Below are 27268 nucleotides of genomic sequence, written 5' to 3'. Positions count from 1 at the left end.
ACCTTTCTAAAGAACACAAGTGCAAAACGTGTTGAGTTGTAACAAGATTATCAAAGTCATAAAATTTTACTTTCATGAAAAACGCAGCGGAAAATAAGTTTTAAATCTTGTTAATATGATATGTATAAAACCAATTTTACACATGCAAAACCCAAGCCCGGTTCCAAATACGAAAGACATGCTTACAAGCACATGCATGACACTATAAGTTCATGCATGTTAAACTACCGTTCAACAATCAAAACCGGGTGAAGGAGAGGATGATTGAAAGGCAAGAACTTGAATATGGAAGCTCCTCAAGCTAGCATACCCCAAGCCTCCGACAATACACCTTTGAAGCTAGAATTTACACTTGAAAATTACCTCCTTCCTTGCCTCCTTGTTCTTGGCCGAACTACCCAAGAGAGAAAAGGGAGAAGAGAGTTTTGTTACTTGTGTTGTTTTCTATGTGAGAGAGAGAGAGAGTTGAGATTATTGAAGGCACCATCCAAGACATCCAATAACCTTTCTTGCATGTACCCACTAACTTTGAAATAATAATAAAATAAAGACAAGGGTGACAGAGAGGGAGGGGCTTCCTTCCTTTCTTATTATTATCATTTTAAACTTTCCACAAATACCATTGTGTTATAAACATTTACATTGATACACACACATGCATTGTGTCATACACACATATATATTATAGGTAACATGCTTAGCATATTGTTACTTAACCATCTTAAGTAACACTATGGAGTGCTTTCTCTCAAAGTATAAATCATCCATATGATTTATTCTTTTCACAAGTACATTGTATTTAGAAACCCTTTCCAAATAACATAAGTGTCAATATTTATTTACTTATGATCATATCATATATAAACAAATATAATTGGTGTTTGTCTAGCTTGTTATTGGGTATGACCCGACTTGGATCATAATGTAGTAGCCACATCAATAATAATATGTGTCTTGGGCAGACCGAGTCCAACAAAAAGGAGGTAATTTTAATAATTCAAGCAATTTCATTTCTCGCGTGTTGGATGATTTGGAGAACTCAGAATGACAGGATCTTCAAAAACTTATCGGTTTCGATGGGAAAGGTAATTAACGACATCAAAGCAACTTCGTTCTTATGGATGAAACATCGGATGCGATGGTCGAGTTTGTATTGGGAGGATTGGTGTAGGTTCAACTTTGTCAATTTCCCATTATAGTGTGTATGTGTTTGTTTCTTACGTTTGGATTTTGTTCATGTATCCTGTGTGGGCTCTTGCGGCTTGCAAGCTGTCACTTCTTTTTTCTTTTATATATATTAGCCTTCCAAAAAGTAGTAGTAGCAGCAGCAGCAGCAGTAGTAGTAGTAAGACCTATAAACAATAAATTCAGTGTAAGTCAAACTAGTTCCATTTACATTCTCTTTATATTAGATTCATGATTGCAAACAGAGCTCAAATACGCAGATTCTGAAAAACAGAGTGTGAAAAACGTTCATGACAAAATTGTTAACCTTAACGAATTAAATTACATTCGGAACCAAATACACATTGTAAAAAAAATGCTCGAAACAAAATTGCTAGCCCGGACAAATTAAAATAACACTCAAAACAAAACACACACTAGACAAGAAAACGCTTAGAACAAAATTGCTTACCAAAACGAATTAAAGTTACTCTCAGAACAAAACTGAATTAAGTTCAATACAAAATTAATGTTCAAAATTTCAAATCAATTACCCTATATCAATTAATCAATCAATTAATCAATCATACCCAGTAACAATCCCACAAATAGCAAAGCTATAAGTAGGGTCTGGGGAGAGTGAGATGTAGGCACACCGTACTCCTATCCAATTACCCTATATTACTGTCAATTCATGTTCAGTTCAACAGCCTCTCGTTCTCGTCGTTTATCAGGTAATTGATTCACGATTTCATAAACCAAATATATTCGATTTTGAATTTTAGTTTGATTTTGGTCGATAATTTTGAAGTATTATGTTCTCAATTTCATATATGAAATTAAGCTTCTTGTAACATGAAATTGAGCACTGAAATAACTTTAAATAACCTTGTAATCGTTAAATAATCATCAATGGATCATCAATTATGACAAAAACAAAATTGAATCAATTTACAACTTTGCCACCACATGATCTATGAAATCAATCGAGATTTTAAGTCATGCACCTATAGTACGATAACACATTATTATACTGGATCGTGTGTGTGTGCGTGCGCGTGTATATAATAAATCAAAATATTTATTTTCTTTATTTTTATTATAATTTACAGGCAAATTGGAAATAAATAATCCCACATTTTGTGTATTGGACGATAATAATCACACATTTAAAAATTACAACAAATAATCCCACCTTTCAACTATTCTTGTCACAATGGTCATTCGTTAAAAAATACTTAACGTCGTTAAGTTTTTTTCTAGTTTCAAATCAATGTTTTAAGGCTTCTGATCGGAAGAAGGATAGGAGTTGACTGATGTAAAACTTATCTCGAAATGGTGATCCAAATGACGAAACAATGTTTCAATTCGGGTGCTTGAATTTCCAATTAACAAAAATCATGCCATTTGAATCACTGTTTCGAGATAAGTTTTAATCAGTCGACTCGTATTGTTCTTCCGATCAAAAGCCCTGAAACATCGGTTTGAAACTAGGGAAAAAACTTAACAACGTCAAGTTTTTTTTAAACGGAGTACCATTGAAACAAAAAATAGTTGAAAGGTAGTATCTTTGATAGTGATTTTAAAGGTAGGATTATTATCAGCCAATAAACAAAACATGAGATTATTTATTTCCAATTTTCTTAATTTATACAAATCGCAATGTTACATATATTAAGCGGAAAGTTATGAAAAAGCCTTTAGAATTAGCTTTTTATTTTTTATTTTTTTATATATGATATTCTTTACCTTAATACAAATATAAATTTTATCGAGTTTCTGCATTATATGTTCATGAATGTAGCAAAATAGATACATGACTAAAATGTATTTTATGCAAAACTAGTTTTTATCCTCGTACTACAGGGTTGTTTAAATTTTTCGTTTTTAATATTGCGAATGTATTTTTTTGAATTTTAGTTTATTTATTGTAAGAAGTTAATGATACATTTGAACATATTTTGATTAATTTATGTTGGGTTATGGTTATTTTTAATGAAACGTTGAATAAATTATTTATTTAATTTTTATATTTATTCGTTTATGTTCATTTGTTATAATTTGGATATTATTTTATGAAACTTTTCATTTAAGTTAAACTTAAAAGAAAAAAGAATCGCTAATGTAACTAAATCCATATTCAGAAATTAAATTAGGGTTTGATTACGAAGTTTGTTTTACATATTACGTGGCCAATATTTATATATTTTTTGTATTTTAATTTTATTTATTGTAAGAAAATTAATAATATAGTTAGGTTTGATAATGAAAGTGTTTCACAAATAAATGGGATGTTATAAACCGTTTAAAAGTTATCTGGGTTTGATGAGACCCATGGCATGCTTATTTTTTTACTAAAAAATTGTTTAATAATTATAAATAATATCCTTAAAAAAATCGGATATTAATTTTTAGTAGATCCTTATTTTATAGGATTTTCATATTAAATATATGGTGAGATTACTTTTTAATATAATGAGATGTTATAACCCATTTAATGGGTTTGGTGACACCCACACCCGTGAATTTGTGTCAAATGAATGAGAAACCATCATTTACAAATAAAATAATCTGGTGGCTTAATAAAAAATAGGGAGGTTTCGTTTATATTTATTTAAGATAAAGATTATCATGTGTTTGCGTGAGCCTCATGTTCATTACAAAGTAGGGGTGTTCTTTGGGTTATTTATTCGGGTTTTGGGTTGTTTGGGTCGGTTTGCTCGGGTTTGAGATCAAAACAAATTGATCCAAGAACCGACCCAAATAAGTTCGGTTTGTTCGGGTTTCGGGTTGAACGGATCGGGTTAATTCGGGTTGGGTTTCAGGTTTAACAAATTAAAAAAATATGTCCACCTTTGACGATATCATAAATTAAAAAAGCATATTCCAAGCCGTTATAAAACCATAATATACAACCATATTCAACAATAACATATATTATTTAGCAAAACATGAAATTTATCATACAAGCATGCATTAGACCGGATGAAGGAGTGTTGTAGTATGTAAATCAATACTTGTGTAGATTGAAGAAATATGCTCGATACATATTTGTTTAAATACTATACTATTTAAGTTTTTGAACTGAATATACATTCTCAACATGCTTTATGGTCATTAATGTATTGGGATGTAATAAATCCAATATTATCGGAGTCTTGAGAACAATCGAACAAGAATACATAAGGTCAATATGTTACTTCAACGCTAAACTACCCTATAAAAATTAGGGATACATGCATCGATGTATTATACTTCAGGTTATTCGGGTCAACCCGAATATGGGGATTTCAACCCAAATAACGACCCGAATATTTTATCTCGGATTCGGGTTAGGAGCTTAATCGGTTCGGGTGAATTTGGTTTGGGTTATTCGGGTCTTGGGTCACTTTGATTCGGATTCGTTATTCGGATACGGTTAAAAAACACACCCCTATAACAAAGTAGTAAGAATACATGAGGAACTAGAGGGTTTACCCTACACACTCGAATTGTGTGTGACGACCTCAGGAAAGCCATATTTCTCGAAGAAAAGAACAAAAACTTTTAAATAGTTATATTATATTCAGGATAAAGTTACCAAAAAACCGTAACCCACTAGTTTACTTTTATTATATTTTAACTTATTATGAGAAATGTCTTGAGTTCGTGCATGATGTGTTCGTGTATGTAGATGGATGCCCAACTAACATGTTTTTTATAGTAAATCATTATGTGTTCACATGTGTTCATGTGTGCCCATGCATGTATTCTTTACAGGTAATAAAATACCCGAGGATATAGAGGGTTTTCCTACACTGGAATTGTATGACAAACTCATGATATCTCATCAGAATACTTGTTTCTAAGTAGAAGATTGTACACATGAACACACTTTTAATCATTTTATGTATTTTGTTTTTATATAAAACTAAAGGATGTGGCCAGTTTATGATCAAAATGCATATGAACCCGTTTTATTAATATTTATTACTAATTGTGTTATTTATTCTTTTCTTTTTATATAATACTGTGCTAATTGTTTTTATCCTTCTTGTAGATAGATATACGTAAGGTATATTATTATTGTGATCAGTGGCGGATCTTGAGCATTTAGTATGGATGGGTCGAAAGTTACAATAATAAAATATTTTTTTTCCTACTTCTAAGTATCGGGTCGGCAATTCGGTTCGGGTTGGGTCAAACAATAATTCCAAACCCTAACATACCAAATTGAAAGAAATACAAAATGGTGAAATGCGAATTACCGAACCTGGTCTCTGCTTGCTTTTGTTGAGTGTTTCAATTAATCGATTTCACTCCCGCATGAGCCAGTTCTAAACCTCAGGCCTCAGCAGGCAACGAGAGTACCCAATCAATCAATTAATCGATTTCACATCCAAACAATTTTATCAATTCACTTGCTTGCTTCTCAGCTTCTGTTTTGACTTCTGTGCCGAACCTCATAAGTCAGTAGTTCACACAACGGCCATCGCACAATGGAACCTCCATTTGTTTTTGTGTTCAAGCATCAACCATATGTTACGGTTGGATTTTGGGCTTAGTGTTAAGTTTTTTTGTTAAGTTTATTTGGGTTTGGGGTTGGTCTTATGGTTTTATTTATTAGCATTCCTTTCTTTATCTTTACGTTTATTTCGTAAATGATTTTTGATTTTTGGCTTTAAACAAACTTTACATTTATAAAAATTCAAGCCTGGCCCGGACTCAAATAGTATGGATGGGTCGGACTCAAATAACTTGGCTGGGCTGGACTCAATACATATATATATTTTCTTGATTTTTTTCGAAAAAAAGACACAACCGAGCGAAAAACGTGATGGGGCCGCGGCCCGATATAAAAATCAGCCATTAATTGTGATGGTTTTAGATTTAACTATAACAAAAAAAACCAGTACTCTTGACCAAAATTTGGAAATGGTAAGCCAAATTCCTACATATTTTTATCTACTTTTTTAAAATTGAAACATTTAATGATTCGGTAGTATATGAATATACACACATCTTAAAATGTATTTATTGCGTATCAACATTATCTTTTTTTATATATTAATTCTTAAGGCATATAATTTGGGGAAAAAAATGGTCTCAAAGGCCTCTGTGAAGGACCTTGCATTTGTAGTAGCTCGGTTTATTATCGTTAAGGAAGTTTTAGATTTATTATATGGTATGCTAATCTACATGTAATTTCAATCATAAGAAGTATTTTGATAATCACAATTAAAATAACAGACTTATTTTATTTCATTTATTTTTTACTTTAAATTTTATTTATTTATTTCAAATAGCAGTCCTTATTAATTTTCAATATTTAACAAATAATGATGCACAGATTCAAAAGCTAGTTGGAAATATAATAAAACATGATATGGCCGGTTTATGAAATGGCATATGTAATTCGGAGCAGTCATGATTTGGAAAAGTTAAAAAAGAGTTTAATTAATTAATAGGCATTGATAATTACGATAACAATAAGGTAATAAGTAATTTTGTTTTATTTTTTAAATGTTGCCTAAACTAACATTATTTAGATTATGTGTAGTGAAGCCTTTTCATTTTTTCTATTGGTCTATTTGCAAATGGCACCATCATCAAAAGTTTTCGAGTGTTTTGTACAAAACGTGCGAAGATGGTATGAAGCCTAAAGTGTCCCATAACGTCCTGGGAGACGGTGTTCCGGACGCTTTGGGGGGCGTTTTACACCCTCCATGACATACTACACCAGTACACCGGGTCTTATTTGTATGTCGATAGATGTTTTGAAAGTCGGACCAATCATCAAAGTATCATCTAGTTGTATTTCTAGTTTAATGGTTTGGACTCCGGAATTATGTAATAACTAATAAGTAGTTTGTTAATTAAAAATTAAAAAAAATACTATAATTAGTATGAAAGTAGACAGAAGTGAGAATAGTAAAAAGATAAAATTTTGTTACAGTTATGGAGTAAATCAAATTTAACTACAGTTATACAACTAAGGCGTATTATTTTCGTTCATAATAATAATAATAACAGCCATTAAATTACAATGATCAACAATTGTGTTTTAACGGCATGTATCTCACATGAACCTCAAATATTAATCATTTAATTAACTGAATAAACATGTTAGTTGCATCTTAGGCTAAGTGACATGATTCACGAAGCACCACTAGTGGTGTTGAGGTGACATAAATGGTGTCACTGAAACACCACGACCCCTTCCAATTGACCACTAATGGCGGGGCTAATTCCCTGGGTTAAACCACGAAGAGCTCACCCAATCAAATAACTTTTTTTCATTTCTTTTTTGTATTTAAATAATATAAAATGAAATGACGTAGAATGAAATATAATTAAATGATGGGGGTATCAAAGAGTGGAGAAAAAGCTTAGGTAACTAATGGCCCAACATGATGAATGGTGAAGTATAGCACATAGCCTTAGCATCGTTATGCTAAAAACCATGTTAGAAACATTTAACAAAGTAGCAATGTCTCCATTTTATATCTTAGAAAAAACGTAGCAATAATTTAAAATAAATTTACCACCTATATTTTACGTTTTTTTCAATTAAGTGATAACGACAAACATCGATAAATATACAACATTAATTACTTGATTTTTTAACAGTTATTTGGATCATTAACGGGCCACTAACCTACTCGATAATTTTCATTTCACCTTTTGAAGAAAACACACCTGATGTAAGAAAACAAACCTGATGTTTTTCTCTCCATTTTTAAATTACTTGTTTAAATAGTGAAGAGGTAGGTCCCAGCAGAGCCCAGTTGGACCCGCAAGACTCACCTTAAACAGGGACGTCTGCGCAGAAAACAACTGGATCCGCAGGACCAACCATGCTCAGAGACGTGACGTCCTTACGCGCAGTATGCAAGCTGGTCCCGCAGGAAATGCCTCCCAATGGTAAAGGACTCCGCCTGTCCCCGCAGCCTCGGATACAAGCCATTAGGGAAGGCCACCCGCGCAGCAAGGCTACACGCACAAGGCACTTAGCTCTCAATCATTCAGTGTCACCTGAAGGAATGAGCGAAGCCGGGAACAATCCCGCACAAGGGTGGGAGGGGGAATACTCCCGCCCAAATAAGCCAGTCCGTACGATACGGGAAGATCTTCTGTACTGTACCTGACGAGGTATGGGAAAAAGATCTGACTAAAGATACGACAGCTTATGGACAACAGTATGGCGAGCAGCATGTTCCTACACTGTATGTCACTATTAGCCGCTGCCTACTCACCAACTCCTGTCATACCACGTGCGTAGCCGGCAGTTGGTGGAAAAGGAATAGTATACAGCAGGCCTGGTCGCTATCAGCCGCTACCTACCCACCAACTACCAGCAGGGCACGTGCGTAGGCTACTGTTGGTAAACAGGAACACTGTTGCAGCCGGCCATACCTCCTTGGAAACCTACCTTCGGCTATAAATACCACAAATGGTATGACCATCTCATCTCATCATATCATATCACATTATCATCATAATATACCTGATATCTGCTCTAGCAATCTCTTAATATACTTTTATATTTAAAGAGCAATCTAGTCTGATTCTCACGCCGGAGGGTGGTCACAAGGAGGAACCCCCCCCTTCTCAGTGACGAGCTCACGGTGTCTGTTTTGCAGGTTATCAGAAGAACCATCTTCCAAGGGTCTAACCCCTCGTGGGAAACATCTATCTAACCCCCAGGTTACCAGTAATCTGCCCGGGGTCCGGTTAGTGTTTCTTCATTGGCGCCATCCGTGCATAAAGCTAGAACTACAATTTTCTCCAGTTTTTTCAAACTTTTACAAAGATAGTTAGAGAAATTCCGGTAACCACAACCCCAGCTACTGGGGGGAATACCGGCAACACAGTTTTTACGAACACTACCCCGGCTACCGAAGCCGGGGCAAGTGAAGTAAATCTTACGAACACTACCCCACTTACCAAAGCTGGGGCAAGTGCAGTAAATGATCGCCTACTGGGATCCACCGATACCCAGTTTGAGAAACGAAGACTCCTCCGCCAGACTCTCGATGAAGTTAAGGCATGGGCGGAGGCACGACAAAAGGAATTCCAGGCTGAGTTGGACGAACGCTTGCGTTCCGTGCAACAGGCCGACGAATTCGAATACTGGGAGGATGACTCGGAGGAATCCGACTCCGACGCGAACCCTCGCCATAGGGCAAAAGGGAAGCGTAAGGAAACGGAATCCCAACCGAAAAGGCATTTTGGACAAGCCTTCAAACCAAAAAGCACAGGTGGAAGTCCACGAGACTTCTCGAAAACGTTCAGACCAAACGTTGCGAATGCAGGAACGTCCAAGTTTGCAAGGGACATTGCGGAAGCAATCGCCCCAAAGAGTGCCAAACAAAAGCCTAACATAGGCACATATGACGGTTTATCTGATCCAGACGATCATTTGAACAGGTTCATAGCGGGGGCAACCGTCAGCAATTGGACGGAACCCACGTGGTGCTACATGTTCCAAATGACGCTTGTTGGGGCTGCTAGAGCTTGGTTTGATCGTCTACCGGTCAACCACATCTACGACTGGGCAGACTTCCAACAGAAGTTTAGCCAACACTTCAGCCAGCAACGGAAGTATACCGAGGAGCAATGGACAATCCTCAAATGCTTACGAGAGGAAGATGAATCTCTGCCAAACTTCATCACTCGCTTCAACTCAAAGAAGCTAAGTTTGGACAATATCAGCGAAGATCTTGTTCGCGCTGCCTTCATCCAGGGCGCACATGACCCAGAGCTCATCCGCACCCTAACGGGTAAAGATGGCATGCCATCCACATGGGATGGCATCATGACAGCAGCAAAACGCTATGCGGAAACAGAGAAGCAACTGGGTAGAGATCTCCCACAGAGCACAAACCTCTACACTCAGAAGACGAGAGAAGACAACGTCCTCACCGCCAGACTAAATAAAAAGCGAAAGCTAGGCATTTGGCAGTCAAGGGTAAACTTTGACACCTCATCCGGCTTGCAACATCGAGTGGGCGGAAGGGATAATGTACAGTCGCACCGGAACTCCAGATGGACGCCACTCACCAAAAGCGTCACTGAGATATTCGCCACTGAAGAGCTCCCATGGCCAAAGCCTCCAATAATCCGACATCGTCACGATGCTGATCGGAGCAAATACTGTGACTTCCACAAGACAAAAGGCCATAACACTGAAGAATGAATAGACGTAAAGGACATGGTCGAAGCATTTGTCAGAGATGGGACGCTCGCGCACCTCGTGGCACAATAAATGCTGAGCAGGCGGGTGCGTATAGAACCTCAGCTGGGGAAGACACGAATCAATTCCAGCTTCAAAATCGAGACTACATGCTGCGTAAAGAACGAGATCCCGAACCAGGTGCGTATCGGCTCGATGTCACTCCCATCCCAACATGGAAGGGAGCTCATTTACACAGTCTGCATGTAAATCAATTCCAATTTGTAAAGAAAAGGCCAAGAGCCACTTCTAATGGAAATGATTCTCTTTAAGAACATCGAAGCTGATGATTTTACATTCATACTTTTCTGAACACTAATATGCCGGTTTTCACCGCATAATTACGCGAAGTCATTGCATGGGAAGGCGGTCCTACCCGCACGAACCCAATAACGTGACAAACCTTCACGCAGGTCAGTTGAAGGGGAAGAGTTCAATTATCCTATTAAATGAAAGTGCCAGTCTATCCGCATGAATCATGAAAGGAAACCGATCACTAACCTATTGACAACCGCGCGTCGAACGGTTCAAAACAAAATTCTTAAAAAGGATAAGGAAAACCTACACGCAGGTCAGATAAGGGTAAAGTTTTGCCATCCTACTAAGTGCAAGTGACGGTTCTACCCGCACAATCACGAAAGAGGAAGCAAGACTTCCTGTTATCAACCACGTCCAAAGGTTAACTTATCCTCAAAAGGTGAGAAAAACCTACACGCAGGTCAGATAAGGTTAAAGTTTAGCCATCCTACCAAGTGCAAGTGACGGTTCTACCCGCACAATCACGAAGGAGGAAGCGAAACTTTAACCCATTATCAACCACGTTCAAAGGTTAACTTATCTTAATGCCTTAGAAATTTCGAAAAGGAAAACCTACACGCAGGTCAGATGAAGGTTAAAGTTTAGCCATCCTACCAAGTGCAAGTGACGGTTCTACCCGCACAATCACGAAGGAGGAAGCGAAACTTTAACCCATTATCAACCACGTTCAAAGGTTCTTATTCTAAACACTTGGAAAATTGCTAATTTAAACTAAGTATGCAAGTCATAAGTTTATAAAGCAAGGAACCCAAAGAAGGAAATAACAATCTTATACGCAAAAAGATTAATATTTCAAGAATATATTACAAGAATGGCCGGGTAACTACCCGCCTAAAAGAATAAAACTATACAAGTCTTAGCAATGGGAAGGGATCTTCAGGATCAAGCTTCAGGGCCGCTTCCACTTGGACCCGCTCCGTCAGAAGAACGGGGTGGTTCGAGGAACGCTTTGAGGACAGCTAACCCATCATCAGCAGCAGCTACTTCGTCCACCTTTTCCACCACTGGATGCGGGAAGGCGGCGTATTGGTTCAATGCTTGGTCATAAATGGCTTCGGTATCCACATCGAACAAAGGGAAGTTGGAAGGCGGGACGCCTTTCTCAACAAACCCTAGACCAAGCAGGAAGCCGGCCTTTTCCCCATCCTCATGAGAAGCGTTGAGGGCTGCGGTCATAGCATCATCGTAAGAGGTCTCTGAAAAGACCCGACGCACAACCTACAAAGAAAAAATACAAGTATTAGAACCTTTTCTTACAAAAGAAAAGCGAGAAGATAAAGCTAAACATACCTGAGGCAACGCTTCTCGAAGAAGCCATTGGAGGGCAGCTTGAGCTTCGTTATGGGCGCGTTCGGCTTCGCTCTTGTTAAGGTTGGCAAGTAAAACTTCCTTTGCGGCAGCCTCTTCGACGCCCTTAAGCTTCCGCTCGGTGTGGTCAAGCACCCCTCTTTGGTCCAAGATTTCCTGGAGTTTCTTGGCATCTTCCATTGCCAAGGCATCATGAGCGCGTTGGAGAGCCTCTAATTTGGCCTTGAGCTCCTCATTCTCCACACGCAAAGGCTCAGCAACGGCTTCAGCCTTGGCAGCCCTCTCGGTTGCGTTTCGCGCAGTCTCCCTGGCCAGCCGAAGCTGTTCATTCACAGCTTGGGCAGCCTTGGAGCGGGCCTCGAGTCGCGCCTGAACTTCAACCTCGAGGGCCTTGAAGGCCTTCTCCTTGTCGGCGGCAGCTGCCGCCAACTGTTGGTTCTCCTCCCGGAGAGCACGCGCCTCAGATACGTCCTTGGCGCGAGCTGCTTTCAACTTGTCGTTTTCACGACAAAGCAGCTCGACGCGCGGCTGCATCCGGGCTTGAAGAACCCGAAGCTCATTGGTTAGCCTACCCTCCTGGTAGCTAGCCATGGCTTCCCCCAACGCACCATGAGGAGCAGCGTGGCGAGCCCAGTCCACGCACTCCACAGGGGTACGAAGGGTTGTTCCTCGGCGTATGTTCCATCGCGGAACATACACTTCATTGGAATCCGACACTGCAAAAGAAACAAAGGCAGTAAGGAAAAGATGATAAAAAACATAAGGGAAAAAGAAAGGAACCCTACGCACCTGTAGGGTCAATGACAGGCCGATAGCCGCCAAACCCATCACCTGAACCTAAAGGAAATCCATCCAACAGGTCAGGCAGACGGGAAGGGGGCAAAGATCGGCGGGAAGCCCTGCGCGTACCTGATGGTCCGGCCGTAGGTGCCGGTGGCGCGGGCATGGTGGCAGCCGCCGTGGTCGCCGTTGTGGTCGCCGCCGCGGTCGCCGCCTCCTCAGCAGCAGCAGTAACCGCCGGCTCCGTGAAGGATGCTGTAAAAATCGCACTCACGGCCGGCGGTGACGTCATCTCGGCCGGAACAGTTGGCTCAAAGGAACGAGCAACTGGACCAGCGGATGCAGGCGCAGGCGCCTGGGTCGACGCCTCAGGAAGGCTGACCGAGCCTACCGTCATTGGCGGGGAGGTACTCCCCTGCGCTTCACCCCGGAATGCGTCAACATCCACGCCTGCACAAAGAAGAAAGTGTTAGATAAATTTAAGAAGTAGTAAATCTGCAAAGACATTATGATTGTACTTACGGGTTTTCTTGACCCTGAACGTACGGACGGGCGGGGAGGAACCCGATGGAGCCGGCCTCTTGGTACCGGTCACCGTCGTCTTCGTTGGTTCTCCGGAGGTAACGGTCGTAGCCTCCGGAACAGTGGTCTTCTCACCACCGGGCTTCCCCGCCACCTCTTCACTATCTGACTCCGAGTCAGATAGAACCACCGGACCAGCCGTGGAGGCCTTCTCCTTCCCTTTCCCGCCGGCAGCAGCTTTCTTCTTCCGCACCAATGGAGGAACATCTGAGGATTCCTCAGAAGAAGACAGGTCAAGAATTCCAACAGCGGGTACAGCATTGAGAGATTGAGGAAAGAATATCGCCTTACCTGGCCGCCGGTGGCTCAGGATCTTCGTGGCCCAGCGGATAGACCTCCACAAAACGATCCGCCGTTTGCTCCAGGATGGGCAACTCGCCCTCGTCCAGAGCACGAGTACCCATCCGCGCGGGACCGTCGGTTTCCCGCGGGAACAGAAGCGACTCCAAATTATTTCCCTCTGAAAGAAAAGAAACAGTTAGAAGACAAACTTGTATCAAAAAGAAAGACCAAGACATACCATAGGGAATAGAGTTCAAACCGTATTCGAGAAGGATGGGAACCTGAGACGCATCCTTCCACACCCGGCTCATCCCTAACATGACCATCCCGGACTCCGCAAACCGGTAAACCGGAGATTGGATCCGGGATATCTTCGAAAACCATTCCGCCTCCTGGTAGTTGGGGGCGTGAAGGCTCGGTATCGCTTGGCCATTTTTAAACTTCATGGCAAGGGGGATGGCGCGGGCAGAAATGTAGAAGAATTCCTGCTTCCACGCGCGAAGACTGCGCTCGGTGTCGCAAATCTTCAGACCCTTAATACGGGTCGTCAAGGTGTACCACCCCTGGATGCACCTCCAGGTATAGAAGGTCATCAGGCGGTCCACATGGGGCTCGATGCCCAAAATCCGGCACACCCACTCAAAATGGCGAATCTTGGCGATCGCCATGGGGTGCAGCTCGGTCAAATGAACACCGTGCCTCTCAAGGACACGGTAAACAAATTTTGTCAACGGGAATCTAAGATTCCCATAGACAAAAAATGCAGCATAAACCCCGATCTTGCCTCTGGGGGCATCATACACGGTCTGGTGGGATTCAGGAAACTCAGGCTCGAGATGATCGAGCATGAACTTCCTGACAACATACCGGTACTGATCGCCGGGCAGAGCACACTGGCACTCGCCAGCAGTACCCCTGTCGTCAGCTATAGCTTCAGCATCACGAGAAGACATCTTGCAGAGAAAGAAGAGAACGATTTCGAGAGAATGCTCGATTGAATAAAGGAGTATTCGCCGGAAATCGCCTTAAAGATGAAGAGAAGAGTGAAAAGTGTGAATTGCAAAGTAACCCTCTCCCCCTTTATATAGTAATCGCAATTAATGCGGTGAAATTAATGCGGAGGAGAGAGAAATCGAATGTGCAATGAAACTATGACACGTGGCAAAAACCAAGCTGGCAACAGCTGTTGAAAGGACGTATGCCGGTAATTTCGCGGCCACGCGCCCGAAAAATCGCGCCCACGCGCCTGAAAAAGCGACTGGAATGACCATGTTCTGTCACGTCACCATAACTTCCTGCACGTCCTGACACAGTCAGAAGAAACCGTCGCACGACGTTTCAGAGATTTGGACTGTTCTTATCTTTTCACCAACTCTTCGAATTTCAAAATTCAAAAATTTGAAAATATTAAAAAGCGGGAAAATACCCCTTACCCCTTGGCAAACAAGTAACCGTAAGACGGATGCGGGTACAGTGTAAAGGCAAAACCCTTCACATACCTAGCACCCGCAGGGAATTGAAGCCAAATAAACCTTGGCAAACAAGTAACCGTAAGACGGATGCGGGTACAGTGTAAAGGCAAAACCCTTCACATACCTAGCACCCGCAGGGAATTGAAGCCAAGTACCTCGGCAACCAAGTAACCGTAAGACGGATGCGGGTACAGTGTAAAGGCAAAACCCTTCACATACCTAGCACCCGCAGGGAATTGATGCCAAATAAACCTTGGCAAACAAGTAACTATAAGACGGCTGCGGGTACAGTGTTCAGGCAAAACCCTTCACATACCTAGCACCCGCAGGGAATTGACGCCAGGAATACCTTGGAAGTAAAGTAACCGTAAGACGAGCGCAGGTACAGTGTTAAGGCAAAACCCTTCACATACCTAGCGCTCCGCTGGGAATTGAAACCAAGAAGGATCTTCTGGGCAATGCTTGCGGAAACGGAAATAACATCCCCGCATAGCGGGAAGGTCGAGAACTACGTTGTTTGAAGCTCCAAGATGGAATTGGTGGTCTTAACATAATTGATCACTATGTTCAAAACTACCAAAACCTCATGGAAAATCCATACAACTGGGACTCAATGCTCCTGACTTGCGAGGAGGTTACAGACCTACCCGCATCATACCCAAAGACCAAGCAGGAAACTCGGGCATTTCTGCAAGTGACAAGGACTTCCGCGGGAAGAATCCCCATGGAAAACCTTAAAAAACCCTTTTCAAAACCCTTTGCTTAAGTCCAAAAGTTCACCTCACTTTATTAAACATGCATGAGAAGAACATTGGACTGGGGGGACTTGAAGAGGTAGGTCCCAGCAGAGCCCAGTTGGACCCGCAAGACTCACCTTAAACAGGGACGTCTGCGCAGAAAACAACTGGATCCGCAGGACCAACCATGCTCAGAGACGTGACGTCCTTATGCGCAGTATGCAAGCTGGTCCCGCAGGAAATGCCTCCCAATGGTAAAGGACTCCGCCTGTCCCCGCAGCCTCGGATACAAGCCATTAGGGAAGGCCACCCGCGCAGCAAGGCTACACGCACAAGGCACTTAGCTCTCAATCATTCAGTGTCACCTGAAGGAATGAGCGAAGCCGGGAACAATCCCGCACAAGGGTGGGAGGGGGAATACTCCCGCCCAAATAAGCCAGTCCGTACGATACGGGAAGATCTTCTGTACTGTACCTGACGAGGTATGGGAAAAAGATCTGACTAAAGATACGACAGCTTATGGACAACAGTATGGCGAGCAGCATGTTCCTACACTGTATGTCACTATTAGCCGCTGCCTACTCACCAACTCCTGTCATACCACGTGCGTAGCCGGCAGTTGGTGGAAAAGGAATAGTATACAGCAGGCCTGGTCGCTATCAGCCGCTACCTACCCACCAACTACCAGCAGGGCACGTGCGTAGGCTACTGTTGGTAAACAGGAACACTGTTGCAGCCGGCCATACCTCCTTGGAAACCTACCTTCGGCTATAAATACCACAAATGGTATGACCATCTCATCTCATCATATCATATCACATTATCATCATAATATACCTGATATCTGCTCTAGCAATCTCTTAATATACTTTTATATTTAAAGAGCAATCTAGTCTGATTCTCACGCCGGAGGGTGGTCACAAGGAGGAACCCCCCCCCCCTTCTCAGTGACGAGCTCACGGTGTCTGTTTTGCAGGTTATCAGAAGAACCATCTTCCAAGGGTCTAACCCCTCGTGGGAAACATCTATCTAACCCCCAGGTTACCAGTAATCTGCCCGGGGTCCGGTTAGTGTTTCTTCAAATAGTTTTTTTTCTCGCCTTCCAATAAAAATCTATTTAAACAAGTAATTAATGTGTTTACATTATTTTATGTGACGACATTAAAACATAAGTTAAATGTCATGAGTGTGGTTGCGTGAGACTACTAGAGGAAACTGATCTATGTCAACTCATACTCACCGAAACACCACACCGCATGCCTATGAAAAATGCATGCCTATGAAAAATGCATGCCTATGAAAAATACGTGAGCTGTGGCTCAATGACTCGTGAGTGTGTGAGAATGCTCACACTCGTGAGGATAGATATGCGACATTTTAGTTTAAACCCGACCATTGAAATGAATCCACACTATCGATTGTTAGTTAAAAATGACATAACATGTTTATGTATTTCTTTTTCTTGAACATTTCAACATAAATTTTAGTTACATCACATTGTTTTTTAAAATAATTTGGGGTTATAAAAGGCATCACCGACTTTGGAAGATGATATCCAACCGACTTTAACTGTTTAAAAACAATTAATAATAATAGTCGTTTAAAAACTTGTATTGAAATACTTAAAAAAACACTTAGGACGTGTTCGTTTCACATAATGGAATAAAATTGGAATTAGAATTTGCATAGGATTTGAAATTGGAAGAGACTGGATTTGGAATATGAACATTCTAATAGGAATTGGAATTGAAAGGAATTAAAATCCAATTTTCATTCTTGATTTGTTCGTTTGACAAAAGAATTGTAATCTATCACCAAGAATGAATCGAAATTAGTTTTTTTAGGAGAATAACAGCGGAAACATTTTAGTGTTTTTAGATTTTTTGTTTTTTTTATATTTTGCGTTATGATTTTTTTTTATTATTTTTTTTTGAATTCTTTTTTGGGATTTTCTATTAAAATCAAAAACCCCTCAAAAAAATATTTTAAAAAAATAATAATAAATTTATTACTCAAAATATAAATCAAAAACAAAAAAAAAGTAAAAAAAAACAAACTAAAATGTTTTATTCGTTGTCCTTTTAAACAAAAACAAAAACTTGAGAAATTTTTTTAATGAATTCACTTGAAATCCTCTACATTTTGGAAGGATCTGGAATCCCCTTGTTTAAAAGAATTTGAAGGAATTGAATTCTAGTTCTAATTCTTTGACAACCGAACACACCAAAATGGAATTAAGATCAAATTTCAACGAAACAAACACGCCATGTCATGTGATTTTAATTCTACTTCATTTGAATTCCCACGAATTTTGTGAAACGAGCACGCTCATTCATATTCACCAGGTGTGATGCATGGTTAGCAAAAGTGAGAGTGGGGCTCTACTGCTTACATGGCGCCTGTGTATCTCACACTAACTAGGTATAATGTCCTCAAAGGACATCATCGTGGTAAGGTGCGCTGCTTTATGTACGAGGTCGATGGTTCAAATCATGCAATGCACAAGTAATATGTGGTTTATAAGAGTATATTATGAGTCGTTCTAAAAAAACTAGACATAGCGCATGTACTTATGGGTATAACAGATATAGAAAACCCGGGTAAAATGTTGATCTCATAGAAAACGAAAAAAGGTTCCAGATACGTAGACTTTATTCAAAAATTTGTTTACAAAAGTTTGATATACGATTGTATTCATCGGCCATTAATATAATGCTTAACACACATTTATTAGTGGAAATTTGGTCAACCGATTTTAAGGATTCTCGTAACGATCAATCTCGTGGCTATTACGCATGTTAGAAAAAAACACATAAAGCACATAGGCGGCCTGGGGTAAGGTTGTTAAACACGAGAAAGCTTGTTTGGAGAATCAACACATGTTTATCCACTTTGTCTTTGACACTTTTGGTTACTTAGCTCCAGATGTCGTGGATCTTCTAAACAGAGTTCAAAAAGTCATGCATAGCAATTTATCGGCTCATAAGAATCAAAACTTTGTTTTTAGTAGGATTGGGTTTGCTATCCAAAAGGGGGTTGCGGCGCAGCTTGTTGCCCGCTTACCTGCCACTTCATTTTAAATCGTTTGATGTGTAATGAACTCAATTATTTAAAAAAAAAAGCACATACAAAGATACAGTCAATATCTTTAATGGTTTGTTCAATCAACCACAAGTAACAATGTAACACGGGCTATATGCTCCAAAATGTTAAAACAATCATTCAAAGAAGTGCGTGTTCGACATGTCAAAGCCAAATAAAATCACCTTACAATCCCGCAATCTAACCTAACACTATGAAAGTGTGGAAGCATTGACTTCTGTATATTAGAAATTCTTTTGAGCTATTTTCTTTTTAACTGACAAACTAATATACTTCAAATTACTCCTGTAAATCATTTATATCTGTATATTACATAATTCGAACTCAAACCTTTAGGATAGATATATGACATCTTATCACCACACAATGTTTCTTGAGAGCCATTTTAGAGCTATTACAATAGAATTACATAATTAAAACTCATCAGAAGCTCATAAAAGGTAATATCCCTATAAAACGAATTAAAACAGATTTACTAAATAACAAAATATTCGGATCCAAACAACATAAATTTAATTTATGAAGAAAAGGTTAGGTTGCATGACAAATAAAATAAATGCTACTAAATGTAACATATTTCTAGACAATTACTACTTATCTTCATCTTATAAGAGTATATCACCAACAAATAAATTTTTAGGTGGTGTTTTTGAATGCCAACAAGAAACATAACTCATTAAAATATACTCTCTATTTTATCTTCTCTCTCATCCCTCCTACATGTCCCCTCACAAATACATTTTTAAAGATTCATCAAGAATTTTATGTCACATTCTCTCATTCACCTCATCATCTAACTCATCCTCTCTCTCTCTCTTTCTTTCAAAAATCTTCAAAAACCTCTTAGGCTGAGGGGTGTGGGGGGCTCTAACGGGGGCGCGAGTGGGGGCTCCAGCCAATAATATTGTGACGTGTGGCAGAGAGAGAAACTGGATAAGGTGGGTGTTGGAGCCCCCGCTGGAGCCCCTGGCCCTGGTGTGGAGGGGCTCCAGCGGATTTTATTTTTTATTTTTTTATAAATATATTCAAAAAACGTATTATTAAAAAAACTCATAAATTATTAAAAAAAACACACATTAAAAAAAAACACATTAATATTTAAAAATAAAAATTAAAGTACTAAAAAACATTATTCTTATTCTTCGGCTTGGTCTTCTTCGATCAACCTCTTTCGGATACGTTCCTTTTGCTTTTCCATCAGCATTTGATCGACCGGATTTAGGTTACTGAAGTCTCTTGTAAGGAAGTCCAAATCTCTCATTCGACTTTTTTCCTTTTTGTCATTAGAGACCACCTCCATGGTTTTGTTGAATTTATTAAGGGATTCAACAAGATCGACGATGTTTACGGCTCCCCCCTCAGCCGGTTTTTTCCCCTTGGCGTCCCGTCCCAATAGCCGCCTCCTCGGCGGTGAAGACGTTTCCTCCCCCGCAATGTTTAGGTCGAATCCAACGCGGCAATCCGACCCGGCGGAAGTGTTATACGCTCCAGACGAACTAGTTTTAGTCCGTTTCGGCCCTACTTCCGCATCATGGTCCGGCGCCACAAGCTCAACCCACTTGGAACACCTTTTCAACCTCTCCCACAACTTTAAATCATCCCACGTCTTCACCGTCCCATACCTCCGCAAACACTCCTGCCTCCACTCTTCGACAGTGAAATTGTAAACCGCCAAATCATCACTGCCACTTGGTCTCATACGACCGGCATTCCTGTTGAAAAGATTAGTAAACAAGCCGACAAATTTTCTGATTTCGGACCACCGACCCGAAATCATATCGGCGTTTCGCTCTGTACTCCCAACGAGCGTATAGAACGTCTCCCTAACCTTTGTCCAAAAAACCTTGCTTTTTTGGTAGTCGGCTGCAAAATGAGTAATTAAATTAGATTTCCAGTTAACTTTTTTATTTAACTTTTTTATTAAAAATCATTTTTAAAAACGTTAAAACAATTACCGCAACGCCGATCCTCAGAAATGACTATCCAAGCCCGACACAAGGCTTCCTTCTCATCCGATGACCACGGAGTGGTTTTCCGTTTCGTCCTCGGAGTCGAAGCCGGTCCCGGCCCGTCCGTTGCAGGTTGTTTTTTCCGGTGGACGCGTCTTCTTGCTCCGGTAGCATCACCGTGTGATTCTTGTGTCTCTGGAACAACAAAGTTAGGAGACGGTTGTATGTTGGATGGTTGAAAGCCGGATGTTTCTTGCGGCCCCGAATAAAACATCGGTTGGTCTGGTGACGACCATAAATCGTCGTCAATATAATCTGAATCTAGGTTTGGGTACCAATTTCCAGACATTTTTGGGTATTATATAGGAGTTTGGGGTATTATATATGAGTTTGGAGATTGAAGTTGGGGTTTGATATGGTTGAAATGGGTTGATTTTGGGGTATTATATAGGAGTTTTTAATGTTTTTTTTTTAAAAAAAATCGGAGCTCAACGGCTCTTTTGGGCGGGCCCACCAGCTTTTTCTCTCTCTTCTCCCGCGACCACACTCACGCCTGCCTGGGGGCTCGCGCTCGCGCCCCGTTCGGGTTCCGGTTCGCGCCCCGGTGGTGTGGGGTTAGCGCCTGGGGGCGCGAGCGGAGGGGCTCACGCGCCCAGGTTAGCGCCCCACACCCCTCAGCCTTATTGGAGATAGTCTAGTAAGTGTTAAAAATTACGTTATTTAAATAAAATCTTAATTAAAATGCAAGATTCATATTTTGCAAAAGTTGAAACTTAATTTACTTTCGTAATTAGACTATTCGTAATGGGTGATATATAGGGGTGATAAGTAGCAAGAACAACCCCCCCCCCCCCGATAAAAGAGGCGATAGGGTGGGGTGGATTTGTCGCCTGTGTGTGTTGTGTGTATGTTGAAAATAGTAATAACAAGAAGGCTACAACACCATTACACCCTTAAAATGAAAATCGTCCCTTTTCTGACGTGACTCACGTGTCAAAAATCTTTTCATTTTGTAACCCTCCCCTACATATAGTCTTACTATTTTATATACAACAACACCAAACGTACCATAATATAATACTACAAAAACTATAATACTACACTTCTCCTTGAGTCCTTCAACACATTAAAATTTATTATAAATATTTAATGTAATGGTAAAGCACTACTCATTCTAACATTCTACATATCTAACATTATGATTTACGTCAAATCTTTATATTCTATTGTTTGTTTGATATGTGTTTGAAACGACTACCAATACCAGAATACAGTTTAACTGTTTATATTGATTTTGACGCTTCAGTTTTAATTCATGGTGAAACATCATCAAGGTTGAAACCATCACCTTTGAAAAACCTTCTTAAGTAAGGTTTCGAACCAGAGACAATAGAATCACCAGTTTTACTCATCACCTCATGCTACCAGACCAGAAGATCCCAAGCCTTAAGGTCAAATCTTTATATTTAACGTTTTAGAGTTAAAATTTGTTATATTTTAATTAACTTATACAACTGTTTCAAGATTATAAATTTATCTTATAATGAAAAATGAAAAATCAAAAATCTAACTGAGACCTTTAAAACGAGTTTAGAATCTAACATATAGTAAGATATATTTGAAGCTTATTGTTTTAAATAAAATAAAAGTTTTACAAATTTGACGTGTCTAAGAAATAACTAACTATTAAAATTCAATAAAGAAATATCAAAATTCAATACATCAATATTATATAATAAGTAAAGGTTTTTAATGTCACATGACATCATCGAAAATAGATTCTTACAAAATTTTTCCACATTTTTCTATTATTAAATACATTTTTCTTTTTTATTAATAGTTTCTATTTAACTTTTTTTCTTTTTAATCTATTATTTTTTTCTTTTTAATAATTATTTTTTATTTAAAAAACTTTTATACCAACATAAATACATTATTTAGTTTTATATAGATATATTGTATTATTTATTAATATTAAGCATTTATAAGCAACGATTTTTCTTGTTGATTTAGACAAAATAATTAATTTCAAAATTTAAATAAAGAAATTTTCACTTTATGTTTGTTTTACAATAAAGATTAATAAAAACTAAGGTCAATCATTATAAATGGTTAATTTATTTTTGAGACAACCTATTTTAAGGCAGGGTAAATTATGTGTTTTATTACTAAAGTTGAAAGTGAAAAACAAAACTACTAATTTTGATATGGACGTAAAATTACAAATATTGTACACAAAAAAATATTTAGAGATTTATGAATTTTCAATAACTTTTTATTTTCATATTGTAATATGTAATTTATTCTACCATATGTTATATTATTATATTTTATACATACCTTTTGTATTTCACATTATGTTATAATTTAAATAACTGTATTTATTATAAACCATGTTCTACACGGGTCTTAATGTTATATGATATTAAACATGAGTGACCCTTATAAAATTTTTCCACATCTCTCTCATGTTAAATATATATTTCTTTTTCTTATTAATAATTTTATATTTTATTCTTTTTTATTTGATCTGTTATTTTCTCTTTTTAATAATTATTTCTTGGTTTAAAAAATTTAATGCCAGCATAAATATATTATTTAGTTTTATATAGATATGTTGTATTAGTTATTAATATTAAACTTTTATAAGTAACGAATTTTCACGTTTATTTATTTAATGAATTTCAAAAAAAGAATTTTCACTTAATGTTTGTTTTGCAATGAAGATTAATAAAAGCTAAGGCCAATTGCTTTAGATGGTTATTTGTCTTTGAGACAACCTGTTTTAACACATGGTCAGTTATATGTTTTATTATCTAGAGTTGAAACCAAAAAACAAGTGAAACTACTAATTTTAATATGAAGGATAAATTACAAATATTGTATACAAAGAAATATTTAAAAATTTATTAATTTTCAACATTTTTTTCATACTGTGTGGTGTGTAATTTATTCTACCATATCTTATATTTTTTACATATTGAATAAATTTTTTATATTTCACATTGTGTTATTATTAGATAAATTTATTTATTTTAACCTGTATTCTACACGGGTACCTAACTTAGTTTAAACATAAAAGGGTTTTCTCTCTAATAAATATTATAAATCCAAATGAGAAACATCCACAAACAATTTTATAAAGAGAAATTCACATGAAGGACACACTATGTAACCAACCTTTTTAATTAAAAAAAAATATAAAAGTCGTTTTTTACATTTTTTGAAGAGTTTTTATTTAGAAAGAAAGAGGATAGTGACTAGACTGGGTGAGAGGAAAGTGTTAACCCATCCATTAGTCAACCTAACTCAACCACAGTTAAAACTCTAACCTCTATTCCAGATCTAAAATCCCCAATTCTAGACCATTGTACCCCCACCATTGCACAAAGTCCACCTCTCCAACAATTACAAACATGTATAATGCATTCACCACCACCTTTAAGTTCTCTCTCTCTTCCATGCAAAAGCTGAAGCAAAAGCCAAAGCTCAATCCCATCATCATCATTGTGCCAATAGAGCCATCCCTGACACATATCATGATTGCACATATCACCACCCTCTTTCTCTTATCTCTCCTCCTATACATACAATACCCCTCTGTCTCTTTGTATGTATATATATCTAGACATATAGTGAATTAACCTCTGAAAAATAAAAGCCAGTGAAAACACCAAAAAACCAATTGGAATCACTCTACTTTGTCCCCCTGGCACAACCATTTCTAGAGAGAGAATCACTGTCTAGAATCTTCATGGCGGACAAACACGACGGACTCGCCCTGAGCCTCAGCTTGAAATGCTCGGAAACCTATCAGCCGCCGACGGCATCACGTTTTCCACCGATGTCGTTTCTTCAACGTCACGTTGTCAATCAACAGAAGCTTCCCCCGTTCATGATCAGTCACAACGTTCCTACCACTGGTAAGTACAAGTCACATTGCATGCGACGAATGCATGTATAAGATATAATTTCACCAAATAAACACACACACGAATGCACGTGTACGGATAACCGTACAGATTCATGTAAAACTTTTCACCGTGTAGATCTGAATTCGGAAACGAGATCTTACCAGCGCGTAATCGACGTTAACCGGCTGCCGTCAACATCGCAACGTGAAGATGAAGTTTTCGTTTCGTCACCCAACAGCACGGTGTCCAGCGTCAGCGGGAAGCGAGTCGATAACGAGGCGGAGCGAGAATCAAGCTCGCACGGCGTCAGCGGCGACGATGAGGATGACGGCGGAGACGCGTCGGTGGCGAGGAAGAAGCTAAGGCTGTCCAAGGATCAGGCGGCGGTGCTGGAAGAAACATTCAAAGAGCATAACACTCTTAATCCGGTCAGTGGCACTTTCGTAATTTAATCCAACTTCACGGCTATTATTTATTATTAATATTGTAATTAATTAATTAATTTTTGTTTTAAATTTATTAGAAGCAAAAACAGGCATTAGCGAAACAGCTGGATCTGAGGCCAAGGCAGGTGGAAGTTTGGTTCCAAAACAGAAGGGCAAGGTAGGAAATGAACCCTTTTACCAAGGGTAAAATCGGAATAACTCATATTGATTGTACAAACGGACATTGCATGGGAGGGTACTATCATTAATACACGTAGTACCACTAATCCTACTTTTTTATTAATACTGTAGTAGCATTCTGAGAAAGTATAGCTCGTGCATTAAGAGTTGTACATTAATAAGCCTAATGTTTTTAAGCTTTATTGTACTGTAAAGTTTGAAATCCGATTTGGGGTGCCGGTGTTACTGCACTGGGTACAAGTGGGTAGGATTTGACCATATTAAGTACCTTGGTACTCTAACAACATGGGGGGTTTGTAGTACATGCATGCATCATTAGTTGTACAGATGGGTCAACATTTTTGGTTGGTTTTGCCATTTCAAGTTAGTAGCCAATAAGGGGTATGCAATGGCATTGATTATGATGCCCTCATTAGTCCTAGACCAACTAGAATTGACATAAAGTCAACTTATTTAGTACCAATGAGTTTATATTTTCAAGAAAATTAGTGTCTGCATATTTGACCCTTCAGTGGTAGATTTGCCTATATGGGCAAAATGGTCTTTTAAGAAAGTTTTCCTACTCATGGATATGTGACCTAGGAATATCATTTTGGAAATGTTACTATGTTATTATTGATTTTTATTAATATAATTATGTTATGATTTTTTTTATTTAATGGTTTATAAAACGTTCGATTCTTGTAGGACGAAGTTGAAGCAAACAGAGGTCGACTGCGAGTACCTAAAGCGTTGTTACGATACGTTAACCGAAGAAAACCGACGGTTGCAGAAAGAGGTTAATGAGCTTAGAGCTCTAAAACTATCTCCACAGTTTTACATGAACATGAACCCGCCAACCACGTTGACCATGTGCCCACAATGTGAGCGGGTAGCTGTGTCATCGACCTCTGCGGCCAGCGCAACCTCTACAATGGGTTCAACCGGCGTGACCAAACCGCTCCTTGGCTCGAAGCCTTCCAATCACCAAAACCAGAACAACCCTTTCCTACCCCGAGCCTCAATCATCCCTCATCGGCCGGTCGATGCCCGCCAATCTCGCTGGTGAAATTACCAGTTTACCCTTGTGGATGGGTAAAACATGGAGATGTCAAATGTGATAGGGAATGAATGATTTTGCTGGATTAAAGTGAGATTTGATGTAGGAATGGGAGGGGTACAATGTGGGATAATGGTTTTTTATTTGTCTTGGTGTTCTTGTTTTTCCTTTTGTTTTAATTTATTTGGATTTTGATGGGTTGCTTTTAGAATCTAAAGCTTAGGTGCTGTTTGTTTTTCTTTAGAAGGACTTCTCCACCTCTTTTGTCTGCACTGAGAAGAGGGCGCGCAGACGTTGGGCTCTGCAGTGTGTTTGTTTTTTCGAAGACGTTTCATTAAAAAACGTCTGCGCGCCCTCTTCTCCCAGAAGTGTTGGTATTATCACTTCTTTAACCTCTTCTACACATTTCAGCTTATAACCGATCATCATCCTCCTCCTAACACTATTCAACTCCTTCATCCTCACCAAGCCGCCGGCCGCTCCACTCACCAAGCCGGCCGCTCCACACCTCCTCCGCTCCACTCACCAAGCCGGCCGCTCCACACCTCCTCCGCTCCACTCACCAAGCCGGCCGCTCCAAGCCGGCTAACTCCACTCCTCCTCCTCTCCACTGCCGCCGCCGCTCCATTCACCACGCTGCCGCCGCTGCTCCGGCATCTTCTTGAAGGTAATGATTCATTTTAGGGTTATGCTTTCTTTCTATTCTTTTCATTTTAGGGTTTCTATATACGTGTTGTGAATTTGGTTGTTGAGTTGATATTGGATTGATTGTTGGTTGTTG

At 39.3% G+C, this 27268-nt stretch overlaps 1 protein-coding gene across 1 annotated transcript; it reads left to right on the top strand.

Annotated features, from left to right (window-relative positions):
- Positions 1 to 24662: 24662 nt before the first annotated feature.
- Positions 24663 to 26513, top strand: LOC143559646 (homeobox-leucine zipper protein HAT3-like). The gene is made up of 4 exons (XM_077048154.1): positions 24663 to 24831; positions 24958 to 25250; positions 25346 to 25425; positions 26136 to 26513. The coding sequence occupies exons 1-4, from the start codon at positions 24663 to 24665 to the stop codon at positions 26494 to 26496; spliced, it is 903 nt and encodes a 300-aa protein (XP_076904269.1). The 3' UTR covers positions 26497 to 26513.
- The last annotated feature ends 755 nt before the right edge of the window (positions 26514 to 27268 follow it).

The sequence above is a fragment of the Bidens hawaiensis genome, unplaced genomic scaffold, assembly GCF_021521415.1.
Source record: "Bidens hawaiensis isolate Kalapana, Puna unplaced genomic scaffold, B.hawaiensis_p1.1 tig00019953_1, whole genome shotgun sequence".
In the NCBI taxonomy this organism is placed as follows: domain Eukaryota; kingdom Viridiplantae; phylum Streptophyta; class Magnoliopsida; order Asterales; family Asteraceae; genus Bidens; species Bidens hawaiensis.
This window is presented reverse-complemented; position numbering and strand designations above follow the sequence as displayed.